Genomic DNA, 21481 nt, shown 5'->3' on the forward strand with positions numbered 1-21481 from the left:
ACAACCTCAGTGCTATGACACAAACTTACTTTGCAACTTCTTCCAAGGCCTGGTTCAGTGTTTGCTGAAAAGCAGAGATTTCTTCCATGTTTCCTAGCAGTGCTGCGATGTCCCCGGTGCTGAGCCTACAAGAGCCACATCACCAGTCATCATCAAAGAAAAGTTGCCCTCAGGAGCATCCCATTTTTATTCATCAGCAGTCCTTCCAAAAAGACACCAAAATTTCTGCTTCCCCAGATACAGCATCGGGCAGAACACAAAATTCATGATCTATGAGCTACAGACCACAGTCTCTTAGAGAAGAAGTCTGCTGCCAAGGATTACCTTAATTGGATTTTAACCACTTAATCCCACTAATCTTCTCAGATCTTTAGCTGTCTAATAGACATAGAAATGAGATTTCAGCCAGAGGTGGGGAGGGAGGTGTGTGCACAGACAGTTTTGTCTTCAGGGATTCATGCCATGTGTTTCCCTATGGGAGGAAGGTCCTCCTTGAGTGAGGTTGGTGTTTCCAAAGTTAATGTGCCTGTTTCTGTCATCCTAAGAGTCATAATGCCCTCATTTAGGTCTACAAGGCTGAGAGCCCAAAAAATTTTCTCATATGAAGATTTTGGGAAGGGAGAAGTGACTGAAATACAAAGGCCTTAAATACGACTCTCTCATCTCTCTTGACTGGACAATGTCTAAACACATGCCCTCTGTCCATGACACCCCAAGGCTCCCAGTGTTCTCTCCACCTCAGATGCCCTTATATCTTACTTATCGTATGACTGGAGGGGTCTTAAATAAGTTCCCAGAAGTGACTGTAGTTCCTTTGCATAATCTCGTTCTGTTTCCAGAATATTTTGCAACACCTAGGGTGAGAGACAGAGCACTAAGAAGATCTTTGTACTAGCAAATTAGTCAAAAGAACATGACATCAGCTTCCTAGTCTGGAAAAGCATGGAAGTGTATTTTAAGTCCACAAATTACATTTCTTAATGCAGAACCCAGAACACTCAGGGAAGTCCTGGTTGTCAACTATTGAGATTTTACTTTGCAAACTTGGGAAGGCCTGGAAAGCAGGTGTTAAAGGCTGCATCAAGGATGGCTTCTGTGGCAGATCAAGCAGGGCACACCTCATTTGCCACTTCAGAGATTAACGATCTGCTAATCCATCTCAGCAGCTGGTTTGTCTCTGGCTGCACAGTAGACAAACACAGTGCCTGCAGACTCCCAGTCAGCACTCCAGTTTCTCAGTGTGGATAAGCTCTGGAGATAGTGGAGGTGGCTTCCATCTCCCTGGACATACTGCTTCTGCTATGCTTGATATATATTTAGACATACTGATGGGCAGGATTCAGCTCCACCCCTGAGAGCCAGGGATATTCCCATGAGGCATCTTCACTCTCTTACACCACAGACTGGACACAGGGGGTTGTGGCAGCTGTCCCTGCTTTACCAGGCCTCCTTGCTTTGGTAGTAATATGTAAATGAGGGGATGTTTCCCCACCCCTTCTGCAGCAGCAATTCATGGCCTGGCAGACTGCTCCAAAGCCAGGCCCAAAGCAATTACAAAGCTCTGAGGGCCATGAGCTGGGGCAGCTGCCTGCTCTCTGAGAGCTGCAGCTGCTGGCAGAGGCATAAGACAGGCACCATGGGGTATAACATCTCCAACCAAAGCCAAGAAAGGGGCCAGAGCCCTGATTTTGCTTGCTTACACCAAGACATTATCTCCCCATCCTTATCATCAGGAAATACTGTGCCTTCTCTCCCTGCACTGATCTGAAAGCTGCCACCTCTCCTTAATTATCTCAGTTGTTTACTTGAAGTCTCCACTTTTGACATCTTGCAGCCACTTCCCTTCATGGTTTATTGTCTCAATGGCCTTGAATCAAGGGAATGGGAACAGTTGCATTTAAACACAGAGTCAAGTCCCCAGTTGTTACAAATTGCATCAATGATTTTTAAGGGAAGGAGCTACTTCAGAAGATTAATAACATGGTACTTATTAAAAAGTATGATCAGCACTTTAAAACTTACCACAGGGTAATAATTCTTTGTCAGCTGAGTGTTTTCTAGCCCTTTTAATGCTTTGGGAGAGAGTGGTTTATCTGTAAAAAAAAAATGAAGAAATTACAGTGCACAGCTCTCATTATTCCATCAGGAAAAGACACTGCCACATTATGTCCAGCAAACATAACTTCACCCCTCTGACCACAAAACTTCAATTGCAGGGTTTGTTTCCCCATTTAAAAAAAAGCTAGGATAAAACCAGTGGCATGCATGACACCAAAAGTGGCCAAGAGAGTCTACCAGAAGCTTCGTGCAGCCTCTGCCAACCGATGTCCAGGTTTACTCCAAAATCCCTGGCAGCAGCCCAGTATCTGTCAATGTTTGGAACTACAGTGTTGCTTCACCTGGCCCACTAAATTCGATTTTAAAACTGGGTGTCTGTCAGAAATGACAGATACTATATTTTTTCCAGGTGATTTACAAGGCACTTGAAGCCAACCCCAACCAATCCTATCCCCACAGTCACTTGTTATGCAAAATCCTTCTCTGAATGAAGGTAGATTTAAATGAAAAGCACAATAAACCCTGGAAATAAATTCTCATTCAGCATTTGATAAATCCCTGTGGATGCCTCCAGCTCTGTACATATGTGCACACACACACAGACAAATCCCTGCTCCAATTTTCCTTCACTGGGGAAGCCCCTTCCCTTCCAGCAGCATGGCTTTCCCAGCAACACCATCCTCCCTCTGGACAGGGACAGGCAGGCAGTGCAAGGCTGCCCCAGTTCTGGCCATACTGAAACACCTCTGTGCCATGCGGAGCAGCCAGGCTCTCCTGGCTCCCTGCAATCACTCACACAAGGCAATTACTTTCACACTGATAGCAGGGGAGAAACTTGAAATTGATAAATTTAATCTCTTATGTACCGTCTAAATATTGCCCTTGTAGTGCTTCCTGTCACTTCCAGCTAAAGGCTCAGAGTTCAGCTCCACATTTATTTCACAGAATCACAGAATATTTCCACTCAAAGGGTCCACCTAGGACACAGCAGAGGTATGGACACTGCTGAAAAACAAGTAACTCCATTCAGAGTGTGCCTGAAGTCACACTGTGGAGGTGGAAAAAGCAGCTCCTTGCTGGCTGCAGCCCCAGCAGCGCTTCTGGGGCAGGGAGGGTTCACTGATGGTCCCTCCCTCCTCACTCGCAATACAGACACATCTCCTGAGCATGCAGACACCAGGGCAATGAACCCTCCTGCCACATGAAATGGTGCTGAGAGAGGATCTAGAGGGAAAAGCTCTGCAGACAGAAAAATCTCATGGGCTCTTCCATCAGGATCTATGGGAGACTGGCCCTTCACTTCAGTGAGGTACTGTCATGTCATGCAGCTCTCATCTGATTTTCCCTTTAGGACTCAAGTTTGCTCTCCTTTGTTTAAAACATCTCTCTTCTCCCCTCACTGAGTTAATTAGTGATTCCCGAGTTGTGCCAGACAAGCCTTCAATCCCTGCTACAACTTCTTGCTCCAGCTCAGACATCATTTCCCAGAGGGAAACAGTGGGAGATTAGATATCCTAACAATGATTTTTTTCATTTAGAACCAAATAAAAATTGACCTAATTCTGAGCACTATATCATGAAATTTTTTCCCCCTCCTTTGCTTTATTTTTGCTAGAGTAGAAGAAAGGATGTCTAACAGGGGCTGCAGATATTGCAGCTACTTCGCAGACCCCTGCTGGCATCTCAGTGTTTGAGGCCAGAGCAGATCTTGAGCCATAGAACCTGCACCAAGCACACAACCGGTCTCTGCCTATGGTAAGTGCTCAAGGCACACTAAGGAGTTAAGCTGCATTTTGCAAAAAAACACTTTAATCTCACACAAAGGCCTGGACAGGGGTGAGCTGCTTGAATGGATGTGTAATGCCACAGGGCAGTTGGCCAGGGGCTTCACATTATCACCACCCTACATCTGGGTACAACCACATCACAGAAAATGTTAAGGACACTCAAGACAAAGCTCAGTAAAGACAGATGTCATCAGAGAGATCATCCCCTCTCTCTCTTCCTTTCTCAATATTGCCTCAGAAGCATCTGGGGAAAAATGTACTCTGTGAAATCAACCATCACTATTGCGCCAAAACATTGACAATGCCCTGTGGCTATGCAGTTTTTGTCACATTCCACACCATGATGGTGAGCATCCATTCCATGGATGCCTGAAAAGCCAGGCTCAAACACAAATACACTGCCTGACCAAGGTCTCTAACAAAAAGCTAGTTCTGAGCTCAGATACTGGAATGACCTGACAGCCCTCCAGAACAAAGGGGACCCAAATCCATCCTGTCCTCATCCTCTGACAATATCCCTGTTTCCATGTTGCTGGGGCTTGGGGGGAGCAAGAGAAAGGCACAATGTGCTGGGAAGAAGGTGAAGCAGCTCTCAAGCAATTAATCCGAAACACTGCGCTTTACCCTTCCGTTCATCCCTCCATTAGCACAGCTGCCTGAAGTACACAAACAGTCCTTAATAAATAGCAGCAATTTCCCAAAGGCATGAGGGTCCTCACTGCATTATGCCACTGTCATTTAATCAGCCCTTGAAAGCAATTTGCTTACCGGTAGATTTGATTTCTCTGACGTAGTTACTTGGGAACCAGCCTGTTTTTCCATTCAAGGTGCCTTCCCACCAGCCCCCTTCTTCAACTCGAGTGACATAAATAATGTCTCCTTTGTTAACAGAGAGTTCATCCTCATTGGTCTGCTTAAAATTGAACCTGGCCTTTACCACCAGCTGGTAACTACCATTCTCGGTCATCTCCTAACGAAAGGAACATGGAAAAACACCAGTAAATAGTCAAAAAAAGCAGAAACAACTAAGACAAGCCATTGTTCTTCTCTGTTGTGACAGCTGTTTTCTCAGTATTGCTCTGTATAATGACCAATAATATGTTGCTGTTGTGTAAACACTCTCTTTAGAGAAACACAAGGTCCCTCCCAAGCATTATTTTAGCTTTCCAGTGCAATGGGTGGCAGATAAAAATTGCTCTTTTCCTGTCACACAGAGAAACCCTGCAGTCTGGAGAAGCTGCAGGACTCTCTCTAGCTGAGACAGCAAACCCACGATGGAGGTGAGGGGAGAACAACCTCTAGTGTTGACCCAGAGGTACCAATCATACTCCTCTACACCCAAGGTCACCAAACCCACGATTACACATTAAATAAAGAGTACCACAGGCTTGGACTGCCTCCGTAACACCCTTGCTGACTGGGAAGCTGTGCTGTTGGAGTCACTCTGGGGGTCTCCAGCCGTGGAGTTAAGAGAGGACAGATGCGAACATGGCTCTTTTGACAGCTGATCTGGGGAAACAAAACAACATCTGAGTTTTACTCAGCTGTCCACCATCCCTCCACATCACAGTAAAGCAAAGAGTAAAGCCTGTAAAGAGAACAGGAACAGGTCCCAACAGTTCAAAGAGCATCTATGAGAGCAAGACAGCAAGTGCATGGCATCTGCAGCATTGGTGCTCCCAGCCAGCAGTGAGAGTGGTTTTCTGGGCTGGGATAACCCTTCCATCATGGAAGAAGTCGAATTGCATCCCAAGGCACTCCTAGGCTGTGCAAGCTCTGCAGCCACACATCCAATTGCAGTATTTCTTTGAAATCCCCCTTAAAACTCTAGAAAAGTAGAATAGTACTCAGTACTGTGATTTCCCACAGGGGGTGTTCCTGGGATCAAATGTTGAAGGTGTGTCAAAGTTTAGCTCTCCAGTGAGTGCTTTTAGGTCACCTCTGCAGCTGCAGTGTGGGCTGTCCCGCTGAGCGGGGAGGAAGGCTGAACAGTTGGTCAACACAATTGCTCTTCTATTTAGAGGAGTCCTTCTGGGTTCATTATCCAGCTGAAAGAGGCTAGGCACTATTTTGATTGCTGTTCATGGACCATTGCCATTAGTCATGTGAGAGAGGGATTCAAGCCATGCCGAAAGAGGATGGGAGTGTCATCTCCAGGAGATGAACTGCCGATGGAAAGGCTCAGATCATCCCAGCAGCTCCCTGGAGCTGCCTCCTTCACACACTCAGAGCTCCTGGCTTTGCAAACCAGTATCTAGGCTTGTTTTTCTCCCCAACTGATGCTGGAGGCAATGCTGCTGCTCTGACACATCTGTTTTTGTAATTAGTGATTTGTTTCTATATTAATACCAAAAAAAATTGCCAGAGGGTAAAAGGTTTCCTGGTCCTAACTGTGCAGAGACTGAGTCAGTAGCCTTGTTGCTAAGAGCAGTTCCAGCTCCAGCAGAATCTGGCAGCCCTGAACCCCAGAATCCTGTTGGATGCTGCAGAGGTGTAAAAACATGGGATACAAGCCACCCACTAATTCCCAGTACTTCACTGCTACTGTAGACCACACCACACTGTGGGACAGCACTCAGATCACCTCCTTTCTGTGCCTCATGGTGCTCAAAAGACACAAAAACTGATATTTTAATTTCAGTAAACTGTGAAGGACTTTTAAGATTGGTCTTGTAGCTTCTCTTCAGATTTTAGGATATTTCTGCATTCTAGTGCTGCAGTTTTCCACCTGCAGTGGGGACCACACGTGTCCATGGACCTCGAAAGCAGAATGAGTAGTCTGCAGGAATCTCTGTGCTGCCTTTGCAAGTCCCTGGATCACAGCTGGAGCTCTGCCTTGAAAACACTGCAGAAGGAGAAGGTGATACAGCCATAAAACATGTGCAGAAATCAGAAAAGACAAACTGCAAGGCTGCTTTTCCTCAGTTCTCCTCTAGTCTCAATATCAGCATGGAAAACTCATTCTGAAGGGGAAGTTTTGGTAGGAGTTACAGGAACTCAGCTGGGCTTTTATTCTCCTCAGAGGATTTTTATTTCAATAGGAAAATACCTCATCCTTAGATTGGACCTGGAGCAACACAAACTGTGAGCTCTTAGGGAAGGGACTTGCTTTGTCTCTCTCCTAACCCTTGCACAGTGGGGACCAGGTCCATGACTACGACTGCCAGGTGCTGCTGCCTTACAAAGCCCAGCCTTGCCATACTCACACACCAGTCTAGCCAGTCCATGCTCCAGAGATGGACAACATCCATGGTAAACCTTGTGTGTTGTCAGCGAGTCAGTTTTATCTCTTGTCCTGCTCATTACACTGCATGGTGTAATGACTGACAACTGCACGGTGAATTCCCAGCTTTCTGGGCTGTGGCAACTGCAAAATCCCTCCCCATGCAAAACACACTTGGCCAACAAAGTGGGTTTTTCTCTCTGAAGCATCCTGCTATTTGAGCAGGAGTGATTTTGGCTGGTCTTTGTGACTCACAGGCCAGGGGCGTGGCTGGCTGCCAGTGAGAGATATTCTTCCCTTGATTCCTTCTGAAAGGGAGAGCATAAATCCTGAGTCCAGACTTCACTTATTCAAGTCATCAGCCACAGTCCCATGGAAATGACTCTATTACTGTAGATTTTATGACTCTCCCTGCCCCTCCCAATCTTCCAAAGCTTTTATAAATATCTGCAGCAACCTAGAAACAAATGTAAAACTGCCTTTGACAGTTTGGCAGGGAAGTGTATCATTTATATTGCATCATGACAGTGTCCTATTTTATGCCTGGTCCAGCATGGAACACTGCTGCCATATGTTGCTTAAACTATGGTTAAAATAGCTGGGTTTTCTGCTTGCATTCCTATGCTATTTTTAGCAGATGAGCCTTGTCTGATCCAGCACAGCTGGTTTTCCTCCCCTGCCCTCTCTTGCAGACAAAAAGCATCAAGCATCTGTATTGCTGTGTTTTGATGGACAGCTGCTGAACTACAAGTATATCCACTACAAATGATGCCTCCAGTTATTTACATAGAAAGATCCATGAAGACACATGGATTTGGACTTCAGAAATACATTCCCATAACCTTTCCTTAGCTGACACCTACTTCCCTCTGCCTCCAACCAGGGTGTTGGGATGCAGCAGTGCTGCAGCTGTTGTGATGTGCAGGCATGTCAGAGTCTTGGCGACAGCAGCAACTGCAGTAGCTGGTACCAGGCTTACCCTGATGCTCTGTTCTGCCTGTGGCCTCTGGCAAAACAAAATGGACCATCTGCAGTGGCAGTTTGTAGGACACAGGCTCCTGCTCCTCAGGAATTTGGCTAAGCCACCAAAAAGTAAATGTTTGAGACACATATTTATTTTACCCTGTACTTTTCCCAAGGGTGCTCTCTGCCTGAGCAGCTAATTATATCGCAGGCATTGCGCTTTTTAACATTTAAACACTGAAAGCATATGTTCAAACAGATGTTTGCTATGAAACCAAGAGGATCCCAGCTTCTCTATAGCCCCATCACTAACATATGACAGGAACTATTCCCCAGCAAAGCCTTGTCCCAAGCTGAGCACATGGGTGGTTGGAAGTATGGAGCTGGGGCTGTAAATAAGGGGATGGATGTGAAAATGGCATTGGAGCCTTGCCACCCTGTCAGCACACACCCCATCACACCCCTCCAGCTCAGCAACAGGCAAGGACAGAAGAGAGTTTCTCTCTCCTTTTGCTTTCAGATTAATGAAGCAAATATCAATCATAACAGCAGCCTTTGCAGAGGTTGCTCCCAGTCAAGTTAACCTACATTTTATATCCCCCATCACACTGAACTGCAAGAGCTTCTACACAGGGTCAGCAGGTGCTGTTGGTAATTGAGGAGGTACTGAGGCCAAATTCCCATTCCCAAACTTCTACAGAGTGAGCTGTCAGCAGAGCTGACTCCTGGCTGCAGAAGAGCATCCTCATAACCTGAATTTCTTCAGAACAGCATTATACACAGACACAAACACACATACATATGTACAAATCATAGGGGGTGGGAAGGGGTTTACAAATATATACTATTATTATTATACATTATATATTATTATTAGATATATGTTGATGTACAATATATGCATGGTAATTAATACACCAGTTTATATAATGTATAGACATAATGCAGTAAGCCAAAAGAAAAGCCTTCCCATCAATGGAAAGTAATGTATTTTCATTTTGAAATTTCCTCCTTTAAACCATCTCACATGTAACCTCCAAGCAGGAAATGGAACTCTTCTCCGGGTGCTGGACTTTGGTGAGCGTGCAGGAGTCTATTCTAACACACCTGTATGACAAGAGGCTGGGATCTCTTCCCAGCACCAGGCAGACCTGCTCCTCATAATCTCAGAAAAGAGACTCTGATACCCTCACCCCTCCCCAGAGCACCACTGTGCCATCAACCCCCTACCCTCCACTGCTGAACTTCTTTCACAGACTATGCTTCTGAATATCATTTTAAAGTAATCTGTAGGGAACAGCTACATATCTGTGATGGAATCAGGATAAGGTGATTTGTTTTGCTTCAGCAGCCTACTCCTGCTCCCAGGGAGACAGGACAAGCCATCAGCTTGCTTCCCAGATCCAGGAGCCTACTCCACAGAGCCAGGGAGAGGGGAGAGAGAAAAACATCAATACAATTGACTGAGCAGCTAGCAACAACATTTATTTTGACATTCAGGAAAGGTATTATGCACATAAGGTTGTTTTTCTCTTCAGCTTTAAAACACACTCTTTTAAATCTGATATTTGCATTTTGGGAGGTGCATGTTCATTTACATTGAGGATCCCTTATGCTGACCTACTTTGTGGCCCCTTAATACTTAATGCTCAAAACTGAGCAGAGGTCCCTCAGTGTAAAGTGATAATTGAGCTCTGCAGAGTTCACACAACAATTCTGAAACATCACATTTTAACCCAAAGTTGGCAGAAGCCTGAAATGTCAATCCCACCATCCACCATCAGCCATCAGTGCTAGCAGCACAATATGACAAACCTCCAAAAACTACCATAAAGAATTAACCAAAATTAAAAACCATCCCTGTATACACACAAGAAATAGTTTGAAAGGGCAACAGAACTCCTTTTTTCTTACCTTCAGTAGCCTTATTTACAGCTGTTAATGTGCTCAGGACCTTGGAGAACTGATCTCCAGTGTACAAATCATGTGGATCAAACACCTGTGAAAGATGAATTCAGTCAGTCGAGCCCAAAACATCTCACACTGGCTGCTGGAGTCACCCATGGTGCTGGAGGGTGACAGTGAGGGTTAGGCAGCCCCTGTGTCTCTACAGGGAAAGGGTGATCATTCAGGGCTGACAAGTTCCATTTCCTTTAGAGCCAGAGAATTCCTGGGGCACTGCTGGCAGGCAGCGTGGGAAGGGCAGGGGAGCCCAGAAGCATTTGAAGTGTAAGGCTGGGAACAGGGAAGGAATCAGTGCTGGCTGCAGAGCAGAGACTCCTCTGAAAACCACTGAGGTTATTGCTGGCCTTGAGGGAAAGAAAGATTTTGTTGATATTTTTGTTATTGAAAGCTGAAGAGATTGAGGCTGTATGTACAGATCTATGTATAAACACACACATATTTTCCACAGCATAATTAAGACACATGGAATTTTCTGCTACTGCAATATATAGTATATTTACACTTTTTTACAAGAAGGTTATCTTACCCAGTTATCTTATATACAAAAATTTCACCCTAAAGAATTTGGTGTTTCTAGTCCTCAACACTGAAACAAAAATACATAGTTAGCAAGGGCTTATTTTATGACTAATAACCTGAACCTTGTACACTTCAGAAATCACCACCAGTACAGGAGGTGAGGGGCAGTTTGAGTTTCCAAAACACTTCAACCCTCTCTAACACCTGAAGAATGCTCTGTATTTCATACAGACTGTACAAATCCTACCATTAATGAAGCAAAGAGTTACAGAAAGTCCTTCTCATTGGTAACACCATGACACCATATGCTAATCCCCAAATACATGCTGTCTTGCAGATCAAGACCACAAATACACAACTCCAATGAACAAGAAAGATTATTTTAAAGCTCTCCTGGCAGACACCATATAATTACAAACACTTCCAACACACTAAAGAGTGTATCCTACTAAATAAGGACACAAGTCTTAATTACCTTGAGGCTAGTACTGCCCTTTAAAACAGCCCTTTCTTGCTTTTCACACAGAGCTCCTTAAGTACACTTGGCATATGTCAAATAGGAAGGGGACCGTCCTCTCTCACAGTCCTGGATGCTTGTGGCATCTCCTCCTCTTAACAGTTACACCAGAGCAGCATCAAAGTCCAACACGGACAGTAAGAAAGCTGCTCTTTGTTGAGATTATGTTTTCAGATTGACTCAGCCACTCAATACTATGAGACCTGTTTTACCCTAAAGAAATTTAATCCATGCTTAGCATGGGGACAGTTTGCTGTCATTACAAATATTTAAACCTGTAGCTCCACAGCTCCAATTGCATCTACTACTCTGCACATTCCAGGGACATACCCACCTACCTTGGGCTGTTTCTGAGCTGATCTATCACCTGTACTCACTTGGGTTTGCTCCTTTGGACCATGCAAGTCCCATCCTCTCTGCCAGCTGGTGCAGTTTTCCTGCCTTGCAGTTACAGGCAGTGCCATGCAAGCATAGCCTTCAGCCCTAAGCAGTGACATTCCCATCTCTGCAGAAAGGGAATTGGTAACAGAGAGGCCGGGTGTGCGCTGACCCCAGTGGCAGCTGCTGGAGCATGGGATGTTACAGTTGCACAAGAGGAAAGCAAACAGCCAGGCTGGGTTGTTTGCATACATCTTTCTGGTGTGTCATTTTCTCATCCACATCCTTTTTCTTCTACTTCAGTAATTTCAGAAAAATAAAGTTCTGCCTTGAATTAACACCTTTTTGCCTAAGGAGCAAAGTAGTAAAATACATCCCAAATCCTTCAATGCAGAGAATAATGCTGTAGCTCAGAATCATCAGGCTGACAAAGTCCAGATGAAAATGGCAGGAAGAAAGATATGCAAAAAATTCTAGCACAAAAGTAATAACATTTAGAATTTCTTAATGGGGAAATTTTCTGGAACAGCTACTGTGGAACAGTGGCTATGTGGGGTCAGCTACTGTAATGTAAATATACTCTGCAGCTAGTTTCCATAATAAATACCTCATACAGAAAAGTCCTAATTTATGAGCTGAAATCTACTTTTTCCAGCACAGTCCATTGATAGCTAAAAGACAAGCTGCAGCTAGAAGATAGAGGCAGAAAAAGCTCCTTCACTTCGAACACATGGAAGATCAGGTGGACGTAACTAAAACCGCATTTAAATCTACACCTGTCATCTGAGGATCTCCTTTAAAACGCTATTCTGACTATTCACAGACTGCAGCTCCCCTCGGTAACACACTCTGGCTGTTTCCGTCAAGCATCGCACCGGGCAAGAGAAGCTCTGCACTGCCGCACCGCCAGCCTCTGCCACAGGCAGCAAAGGGATGAGCAGGAGCCGGTGCTTCGCGACCAGAAGAGCACCCGGCTCTTCGGGAAGGACGAGAACAGGGGACCCAGGTGCGGTGCGGCTACGGCTAGCAAGTTATCAGCACCCAAAATTGCAGTCCCGCGACGGGAAGAACCGAAAAGTTAGGGAAAGCCGGGTTGTGTTCCGAGTCCGAGCTGTTCACAAGTTGGACAGCCCCCAGCTGGGTGCCAAGCCCGAAGCCCAGCGCGGCCGCGACCCCCCCAAACCCGAACACGGGGGTAGAGCCGCCCGTTCCCCAGCGATGCGGCGCTTCGGGCGCTCGCCGACCCGGCTGCTCCCACTGGACCTGACTCTGCCTCCGGCGGGAGCGGCGGCGCGGCCGGAGCTCCGCCAGCACCGACGAGACAGAGCCGGGCGGGCGGCGGGAGCGCCGCTGCCCCCGCGGGGCGCCCGCAGCGCAGCCACCGCTCCGTCTCCGGGTGCTCTGCTCGGGTGCCGCGGTGCCGTTCCCCCCTTCAGCGGGGACACCCGCGGAAGCTGCCCGGAGACACCATGCCGAGGGCCGGGACAGCCGCGGGGACCCGCGGAGCGGGCGGTACTCACGGGGGCGGACGGGCGGGCGCGCAGCCCCGGGGCATGGCGGCAGCGCGGGCGGTGCTGCGGAGCGGCCGCTGCGGCTCTGACCCGGAGCCGGATCGCAGCGCGGAGAAGGGAAGAGAAGGGAAGGGGAAGTGACAGGCGGTGCCGCCGCCCCGCTCCGCCCCGCCGCTCGCTGCGGGACGCGGCGCGGCCGTGCGGCCGCAGCTCCCTCCGCCGGCCGCGGGCTGGAGGCACCGGGAGACCTCCGGAAGAGAAGGAAGCGGATAGCAAAGAGCAAAGAGATGGGAAAGGGAAGAGGAGAAAGGCTGGAGGTGGGGAGGAGGAAAGAAAGGAAAAGGGGAAAAGTAAATCGGGGAGGGAAAGGGAAAAGGTGGGAGGGAAAGGGAAAAAGTGAATTAGGAGAAAGGGGAGGGAGGGGGAGGGAAGGGAATAAAACAAAGGGGGAAAAGGAGGAAAAGAAAAATTTAAAAGGACAGGAAAAGATAGAACAGGAAAGGAAAACCCGCACTATTGGAACAGTAATTGCAGCAGGTTTGCACCCCCCTGAAGAGAAACACTGCAGAAGGGCCCATAGATGAGTCCCAGTTCAGTTGTGGCAGTGAGACCTAATCTCTACTGCCTGTGCCCTTCTGTTTGGGGAACATTCTCTTACAGGGAACAGGAAAATCCCTAGATACTTCAGCACACCAGCAGGCTGCAGTGTGGACAAGGAATGGAGCGCTGCACTGATATCCAGGGTGAAGCCCAGCTGTCCCAAGACCATGGAGGAACAGCCCACACACCTGGAGCCAGGGGTCTCTGGTACACTGGGTCACTCTAACTGCAGACAGACCCATTCTCCAGTGCTTGTGCTGGTTGGTGCTGGGCAGGAGCTCTTGCTTCTGATGTTACCTGGCTAGGAGAGGTAATGTCACTTTGGAGTGAAGCCAAAGCAGAGCAGGATTTGGGCCTGCATGGATGAGGAGCTAAAAGGGTGATGATTTCTCACCTGCTCTCCCACTACTTCAATCCAGGTAATTTGTTGGAGGTTGCAGGCATCTCCAACAGCAGAATAACCTCTGTGCTGCCTGTGATGGTAATTACCATCTGCATACTCTATGATTGTTCTGGACAGCCAGGTTTAATTCAGCTGTTGATTTATCTTGTGTATACTGTTCTTAGTTCACAAAATTCAGACCTTGCCAGAAGTTTTGTAATTGTATTAACAATGTAATGCGGCTGATGAATGAAGGTCTTGTGCTTCTTCACTAGCAAATGATGTTTAGCTATTGATCAGCTATTGTTTTATGCACACTGGTGTCAAGAGCAAAAGCAAAGTTCCCATTTTTGTCCTCAAGCACAAGCTAGGCCAGGAGCCTTCTATGATTTTTCTCTTTCATCATGATCTCTTCCCTGTCTCTTCTACACTAGACTCCAGCTGGCCATCAGGACAGAACCCTTTGTTGTCCACTTCCCACCTCAACCCACCTGCATCCAACTGGCATTGCCTTAGCAGTGCTCACTCACTGGACCAGCTCTTGGGTCAGACACACGGCTCAGATGTTGAAGCCACAGTGTAAATGAAGCACATTCAGGATTTCTGTACTGCTCCTCAGTCCAAATCATGAAAGGATCCTCTAAGGACACTTAAGCTCCAATGAAGGGCCCATGTCTTTTGCTTAGTCCTTTGCCTCAGCAGATCTGGGTTGACTGATATTCTTATAACCTAGATCAAATTCTAGCACTGAAAAGCTGTTGGAAAGTTTTGGACACAGTCTCATTTCACCTCATTACAACACCTGCCTGGTTAGAAGGATGGGGTGATTGCTTGCCATCTCTTTTAGGACTAACACACATGAAACAGCAAAATATTTCAGGCTTCAGTGCTGGGCTGAAGCTAAAGAACAGTTTTGTTATTTATGCTCTGCCATGAGGTGGATTCTTCCAGCTCACACCTCCAGCCTGTAGAATGGCTTCATCTTAATGGAGCCAGCTCATAGCAGGAAGGTCAGAGTGTCCTTCTATCCCTATGTCCAAATGTTTCACTGCTTCTGTAAAACAACAGAAATTGCTGTTTGCCTGTGTCTTTCTTCCGCTTCCTTAGTTACCAGGACAACAAAGGGTAGGAGGGAAGTACATATGTGTAGCTCTGAAAGGGTAACCTCTATGCATTCCCTCCTACTGGGAAAGACTGGCAAGCAATGTCTGTTCAGTGGGAGGTGGGACCAAAAGCTGCTGGAAACCCTACCTTCCACACTGACCACATTTCCTGCATGCTGGCAATGTCCAGTGAAGTGGTGTATTCCATGGCAGCTGCACAAACACCCATGACAAAAGCAAATGGAAGGCAGAGTACAATAAAGGCAAGGGATGCCAGGATGGCATGCTAATGTCATGTTTGAGAATCCCCAGGATGAAGCCCTTTTTTACAAGTCAGCATCCAGAAAATAAGTTGTGAACTCTCATTTTCCTCAGAATACCCTCTTTTGTTCACATGTGCAACAGGAACAGAATATTTGACCTTAACATACCCTTATCAGTCTCAAGACAGAAGTGGCTCAGGTCCAGCCCTAGGGTACTTCTTCCTATCTAAGGATCAAGAGTTCACTTTGGCATTTGGAGAAGGGTAGAATTTGAGAGAACCACTGGGGTTTGATTTTCATATCCATAGTTGGGGTAAGCAGCATGATGGCTGTCACAGAATTCAAACATAGTAAGCCCAGACCTTTTGTGATGTTACCCTTTCCTCAGGCTATGTTGCTGAGGCAGAACAGAACCCTATTCTGTGCTCATCTTCCTTTTACCTAATACCTGATCACTGCAACTTAAATGCTGATAGATCTTGGAAGCAGAAAATTCTCTGCCTATTCTGATGCTCCAGACATGCTTCCAGAGTAAATGTGATGCAGTAAATAACCTCCTAAAGGGCAATGGCCCTTTCCAAGGCAAACTAGGGATCAGGCTTGAGGGAGGATCACCCATAGGAATGATGCTTAGAGTCTCCTTGTCAAGATGTTCCAAACAGAACAGCTTTTAGAAGGAACAGATGGCAGAGGCTTTGCCTGAGAGGACTCAGAAAAGCTGGCAACATGGGACAAGAGTCGGAAGGAAACATAAGCACTCTGCCTGTGCCATGTCTTGCCCACCATTTCAGCTGTCCTACCTTAAGCCTTCTGCATGAGGCTACAGAGAGGAGCTAGGAAAAAGCAAAATTCATGTATTCACTTGGTCTCTAATACGACAATATTTTGGAAAAGAAAAAAAAAACCAAGAAGAAATTGTTGTCATTGCACTGCAAAATTTAAACTTGAACTAGATAGGTTCAAGTTTTTATTCAGCTTTTGAAGTCTCCTCTCACAGCAAACAGGAAAGGCACACATGAGCATAAGGGAAGCTACTGAAGGCTCAGAATATTTCATTGATGAAATGGGTTATAAATAAGAAAAAAGAAGCCAGAAACCTTGAAATTATTAAAGCCAAAGAAGAAAAGGCACATGAAAGATCAGAGATGGAGATGGACATGCCACGTTGCCTGTTCTGAGTATCTAAAAATTGTGGAGTGTGATTGCAATATTACAGAATGAGCTTCAAAGTTATGAGATGGCACTGCACAACAGGTGAGGACTGTCCCCCTGTCCTACCTTTTAGCTGTTTAAGATTCCCATTTTTTAAAATACCTTCCAGCACAACCATTTTATTATTAGTTTGCAAACAGAAAACTAAACTCAGAAAAACGGAGGAAATCACATGGTCAGTATCAGAAGACTGGCAACAACTGACTCCTGATGCAATAGGCCTTCAGGGATTATAAATCTCTCTTACTATATATATGCTCTTAAGACTGTGCTGCTGCAACAGGCTCCAAGAAATGCATCACTGGGCAACAAAAGACCAGGGAGACAGTTCTGGAATGAGCACATTTTTATGCTGCTTAGCTAAAAAGCTCTAAAGAGAAGAAAGGCCCTTTTCTTGTTTAGACCTTCAAAGGAAAAAAATGCAGCAACAGAGCTATTATGGGTTGGACTTTTCTCACTGTGGTGCATGAATATTCTGTATAATGTCCAAGGATTCTGTCCCTGCTTCTGGCAGACTTGTCTTCAGAAATTTTTTTTTTTCCCCACAATATTGAGCATATTTCAAACAAGACAGTTACAGCAGGATGTTTTTGTTTTGTTTTTACTGCAGGAATTTAAGTCTGACACAAAAGTCTTTAGCTAGTAAAAAAATTGATGGCAAAATTAATTGAATTCTGAAGTGATTCACTTATAATCTGATATTGCAAATATGAGCTATGGTTAAGCATAAGAATTGACACAGATAGGATCAGGAGCAGCCACAAGAAAGGTATCTTTTCACTTCATTAGGACTATTTTTTTGTGTAAGGAACAATTTAATATATGTTTGGCAGAATCTTACACAACAGCTGCAGGGGATGAAAAATATAGTGCAGAATTAAGAATACTTCACCTTCCCATGAAAGCATGGCTAGTATCTGCAATTCCTTCTAATAATGAAAAAAATATTATTAACAGGTCCAGGTTGAAGTCTGTTTAGACAGACCTCCTGTTATTGCTGCATGTTTTGTCTCAAAATATGAGAATCTGTTAAGCTCACAGTTAGTACAGTTTCCAAAATACCCAGACTGAATATTAAATCATCCATGCTCTGATTTATATTAATAAAAAGGATGATGAATTGATACCAACTTTTTCCCTCTGGTATCTGGTTTCCTTTGAGGCTGATCAAACTGGCATGTTACAATAAAATAAAGGATCTAAGTTGACTTACCTCCACTTTCAGAAGTGTGCAGCCTTTCAAGAACTCTTGAATATTACTGATGCAATCAGCTTCATTTTTAGGCTCCAGGCAATACTAAAGAAAGAAAATCCACTGATCTCATTGCATTGCCAGTACTGAGAAGGCCTGCATGAATATTGACATGTGCCTTTTATACTGAATTAGGGAAGCTTCTTCAGAGGGCGGGTGGGGGTGGCAGGCAAGCTGTTGAAGCAGGAAGAAAGCCACTGGAGGAAGTGATGCACACATAGAAGCTGTCGGCATCTTGTTTTGAATGCCAACATACCACAGTGCTGTAAGTGACAGTGGGAGATTGATGACCTTTAGCAACACGCTGCCCTGAACCACCCCAAGTAAGAAAAAGATAAGGAGCTAGCAAAACTGAATTCTGCATAATGAAAGACTCCTTTTTTATAGGGTGGAGAAACTTGAGTAGTTGCTTTTTTAAAAGCTTCTCTTCTGTGTTGCCAGTTCCTATCTCTCATTGGACTCCTTCCCTTTTTTTTTCCTTCAGATTCTTATCACACTTCTGGACTGTGAATACACACCTTGTCAAACTATAACAGGCGGCATTCACATGGTTTCAGTACCAAGAGATTTGCTGGTCTTGGGACAGACCAAATAGCACAGATGCAAGCCTTATTTGCTTATTCCTGTTCCAATCTGCTTCTCCAGTGCATTTCCTAAATAACAAAGCATTTTGCCGTAAGAGTTCTGAAAGAGTGAATGTATTTACAGTTGTAATTAATTATACTGATGTATAAACACTGACACACTGCATATCCTTCTATTCGAAATCAAGATATTCTGATCTCTGGTAAACCAAGTATTTCCTGCCACTGACTGAACATGGGTAAGGGAGTCAGCTGCAACCTTGCAGGGTTTTTTTTTTCTGGATGTAGAAACAAAATCCAGGAACCAAAGCTACAATCATACTTGGCTTTCAATTAGGAACTTAAATGTGACATTTCTCTCTGAAGCTCCTTGCCCTCTCACTAGAGTTACTGGGCCTCAGAATGCCCAGGGCAGGGTTTCATTGAGCAGGGCTCTGTCTCAACGTAGTGAAATACATCAGGAAACATTACCTTTTCTGCAGATCCCGGAAGAAGCCGATTAACGAGTTTGCAAAGCACAGTTCCATCTTTCAGAGAAGTTTTCAGGAACCCCTCTGGATCATCCACTATTTTCTTAGGGGAATTTAAGACTCCTAGTGAAATAAGCCACGTTACAATCTGTTCTTCTGGATTCATGGTGGAGAGCTCTGCTGTTTGAGAGCTGTTCCCCTATACAACAGCGTACTGGAACCCACATCCGTGATTACATCTTCCTGCTGCAGCTCAAGTTGAAACTACTTTTTTTTTTTTTTTTTTGGCTTGCTACAGAAACCAAATCTTAGGAACTAAAAGAAGTTATCTAAGGTACAAAACTGTTGTCAAAATAAAATAGTTTCTAGCACTCAGTAGGAGACAGGGAAAGCAGATTGTTAACTACATCTTTGCAAAATTATTATAGATGCAAGTATTTTATATGGATAGTTATTACACCAAAAGTATCTCGCATAGGGACTTCCTCCTTGTGGCAGCTGGCACCCTATCACCTAGTAAATTTGGTCTGAACTTAAGGTTATTGCCCAAAGAAATAAATTTCTTAACACTGTAAATAATGATGTATTTCCAGTGTTAAAACAGAATTCAAAATGGTGATGTTTTGGAGGAATGTAGGACTAAATACAGATCTTCAACTTTGTGTGGCTATTAAAATTGCCTTTTACAGTAATTTTCTATTTTCCATTGTCTGATTTTTGAAAATAAATTCTGATCATATATTTAACACATAAATAATGCCTCTCTTCAACTGCTGTGCAGAAGTCCACATATAATCCAAAATGGTTATTTGGAAGATGATCATCTCTCAAAACAATTATCTGGATAACTTCAAAAAGGTCAGAAATTTAAGTAATCCAAAGCTGAGAATAAAATTCCCAACTATTTCACTTGTCTTATTAAGATGTCCCTTTCTACCACCACTTCAGGATCCTCTGTGAAGGTAGTTTTCCACCCTGCCCAAGGCAGCATTAACCACCACTACATATCACAGCAAGTCAGAAAAGTCCAGTCATCTTTATAACCGTCCTTTCACCAGAACAGATGGAAAATGAAGCAATTCTGTTGATGAAGCTGGAACATCATGGCTTGAAGAATCCAACAGGAACAAAGTATCCTAGAGACCAGAATTTCTTGGTTACAAATGTACTCAGCCAATTCCTACCCTGTTACTTAAAGCAGCTTTCTAGAACCCAGTGTTACCAAACTACTTATGATTTAAAGGGTCGGGAAAAACAGAGCAGCAGTGATAAACTGTACACAGTAAATGTGCATGGTTTTGCCTCCACTTTACAAGTCTTATGACTGGTACTGGGACCTACCTAAGGACAACTTTTAAGAGCTACCAGTAAATAAGAACTGTCCTTTCAGGCTTAGACACAGTTCTGACCTTTTTCAGGACTTTGGGATGAGTTCCAGGTCTCTGTAGTGTGGAAATACTCTTAACACATGTCTGCAGGCACTGTGGAAAAAGTGGGTTACAGCTCAATCACAGCTCACTGCTCTTTGGTGAGACACAAATTTATGTGTGCAAAATATTTCAAAATTATGACCCGTTGGCAATTCAGTTGCTTTGGGCTTTCTTTACCACTTGTCATGAACGCTACTGCTTTACAGAAGGAAATACATACATTATCCATAATTTCATAAATCTTTCTTCAAATCTGTAGGTAGCCAAGACAACTACTAATGCTTATTTATCAGTGGGGACACGCATTCAGATATAGAAGACACCTCATCAGAACACAGCAGTTTCTGATGTAAAGAGAAATACTTCCAACACTGAGAGAATTGCATACTTGTTTCATGGAAGTCAGTGTGTCACAAACCTGAACACTGAAGTACTGCACCTACTTCCTCCTCTAAAGGAAACCTTTGGTATAGATGGGCGGGTTTAGTTTTACGATTATTTCACATGCAGTTGCTACAGCCAAGCAGATGTCTGCGACTACAATTAAATGAAAATACTTCCCACATCTTGAACACTTATCAGCTGCTTGAAAGACCTGCAGATACGAATATTCATTAAGTCCAAAAATTTATGGAGTTTTTGATTAGTCACTTCATACCCAACCTCACATCCTTTAGAATCCTTTCTAAACACATTCCAGCTTGTTTACCCACTTCCACACCAAAATTAATTCTGTGGCAAACCCAAGGTATTAAGGTAGAGCCCCTAAGGAACAGTGTCTGGTCTGGTCTTTGGAAAGGCTTCACCTCTGTGTACTTGCTGACAGCAACAAATCAAGCAAATCATCAATCATCTCTTGCAGAGTCAACTTAGTTAAAAAACCTTATTTACAGCCTGATTTATATCAGTGATGAGTAAATAATACAGTGTTTTAAAAGCGGGTGACTTTACCCAACTACCTGTGACTCTGGCAGCATACACATCACGACAGCACAGTGACAGGAGCAAGGTAAGAGATGAGCAGTCACATATTCAGAAACCATTTTTGAGTGGTTCTTCTTGAAGTCACACATACTTAAGTAATTCATTATTTTTTTCCAGCAGAGGGAAAACATTCAACCACAAAGAACGGCACTGGAGTATTTGTCTGCTGCAGAATCTATTGATACGTTTCAACTGGTAGCTTTCAACAACAAAGTCTGACTCTGTCCATGAGCTAATACTGTAGATCAGAGTACATTCTCATTAATTAGGATTTTAGGCA

General features: G+C 44.6%; 1 protein-coding gene across 3 annotated transcripts in view; it reads right to left on the reverse strand.

The window, feature by feature from the left end:
* ARHGEF6 (Rac/Cdc42 guanine nucleotide exchange factor 6) overlaps positions 1 to 19053 on the reverse strand; it is a 38768-nt gene extending 19715 nt beyond the window's left edge. Inside the window, exons 1-8 of one of the 3 annotated variants that reach the window (XM_021542155.3) lie at positions 18789 to 19053; positions 17695 to 17778; positions 9946 to 10030; positions 5227 to 5354; positions 4614 to 4815; positions 2023 to 2093; positions 760 to 854; positions 30 to 125 (exon numbers count right to left, since the gene is read on the reverse strand). In XM_021542155.3, the coding sequence (XP_021397830.2) occupies positions 30 to 125; positions 760 to 854; positions 2023 to 2093; positions 4614 to 4815; positions 5227 to 5354; positions 9946 to 10030; positions 17695 to 17778; positions 18789 to 18953 (926 nt within the window). In that variant the 5' untranslated portion in view covers positions 18954 to 19053. Of the gene's footprint in view, positions 1 to 29; positions 126 to 759; positions 855 to 2022; positions 2094 to 4613; positions 4816 to 5226; positions 5355 to 9945; positions 10031 to 12930; positions 13076 to 17694; positions 17779 to 18788 lie in introns of those variants that run through there. The other 2 variants (XM_021542154.3, XM_021542156.3) reach the window with 2 other exon arrangements.
* Positions 19054 to 21481: the final 2428 nt, after the last annotated feature.

This window comes from Lonchura striata, chromosome 14 (assembly GCF_046129695.1).
Source record: "Lonchura striata isolate bLonStr1 chromosome 14, bLonStr1.mat, whole genome shotgun sequence".
Lineage (NCBI taxonomy): Eukaryota > Metazoa > Chordata > Aves > Passeriformes > Estrildidae > Lonchura > Lonchura striata.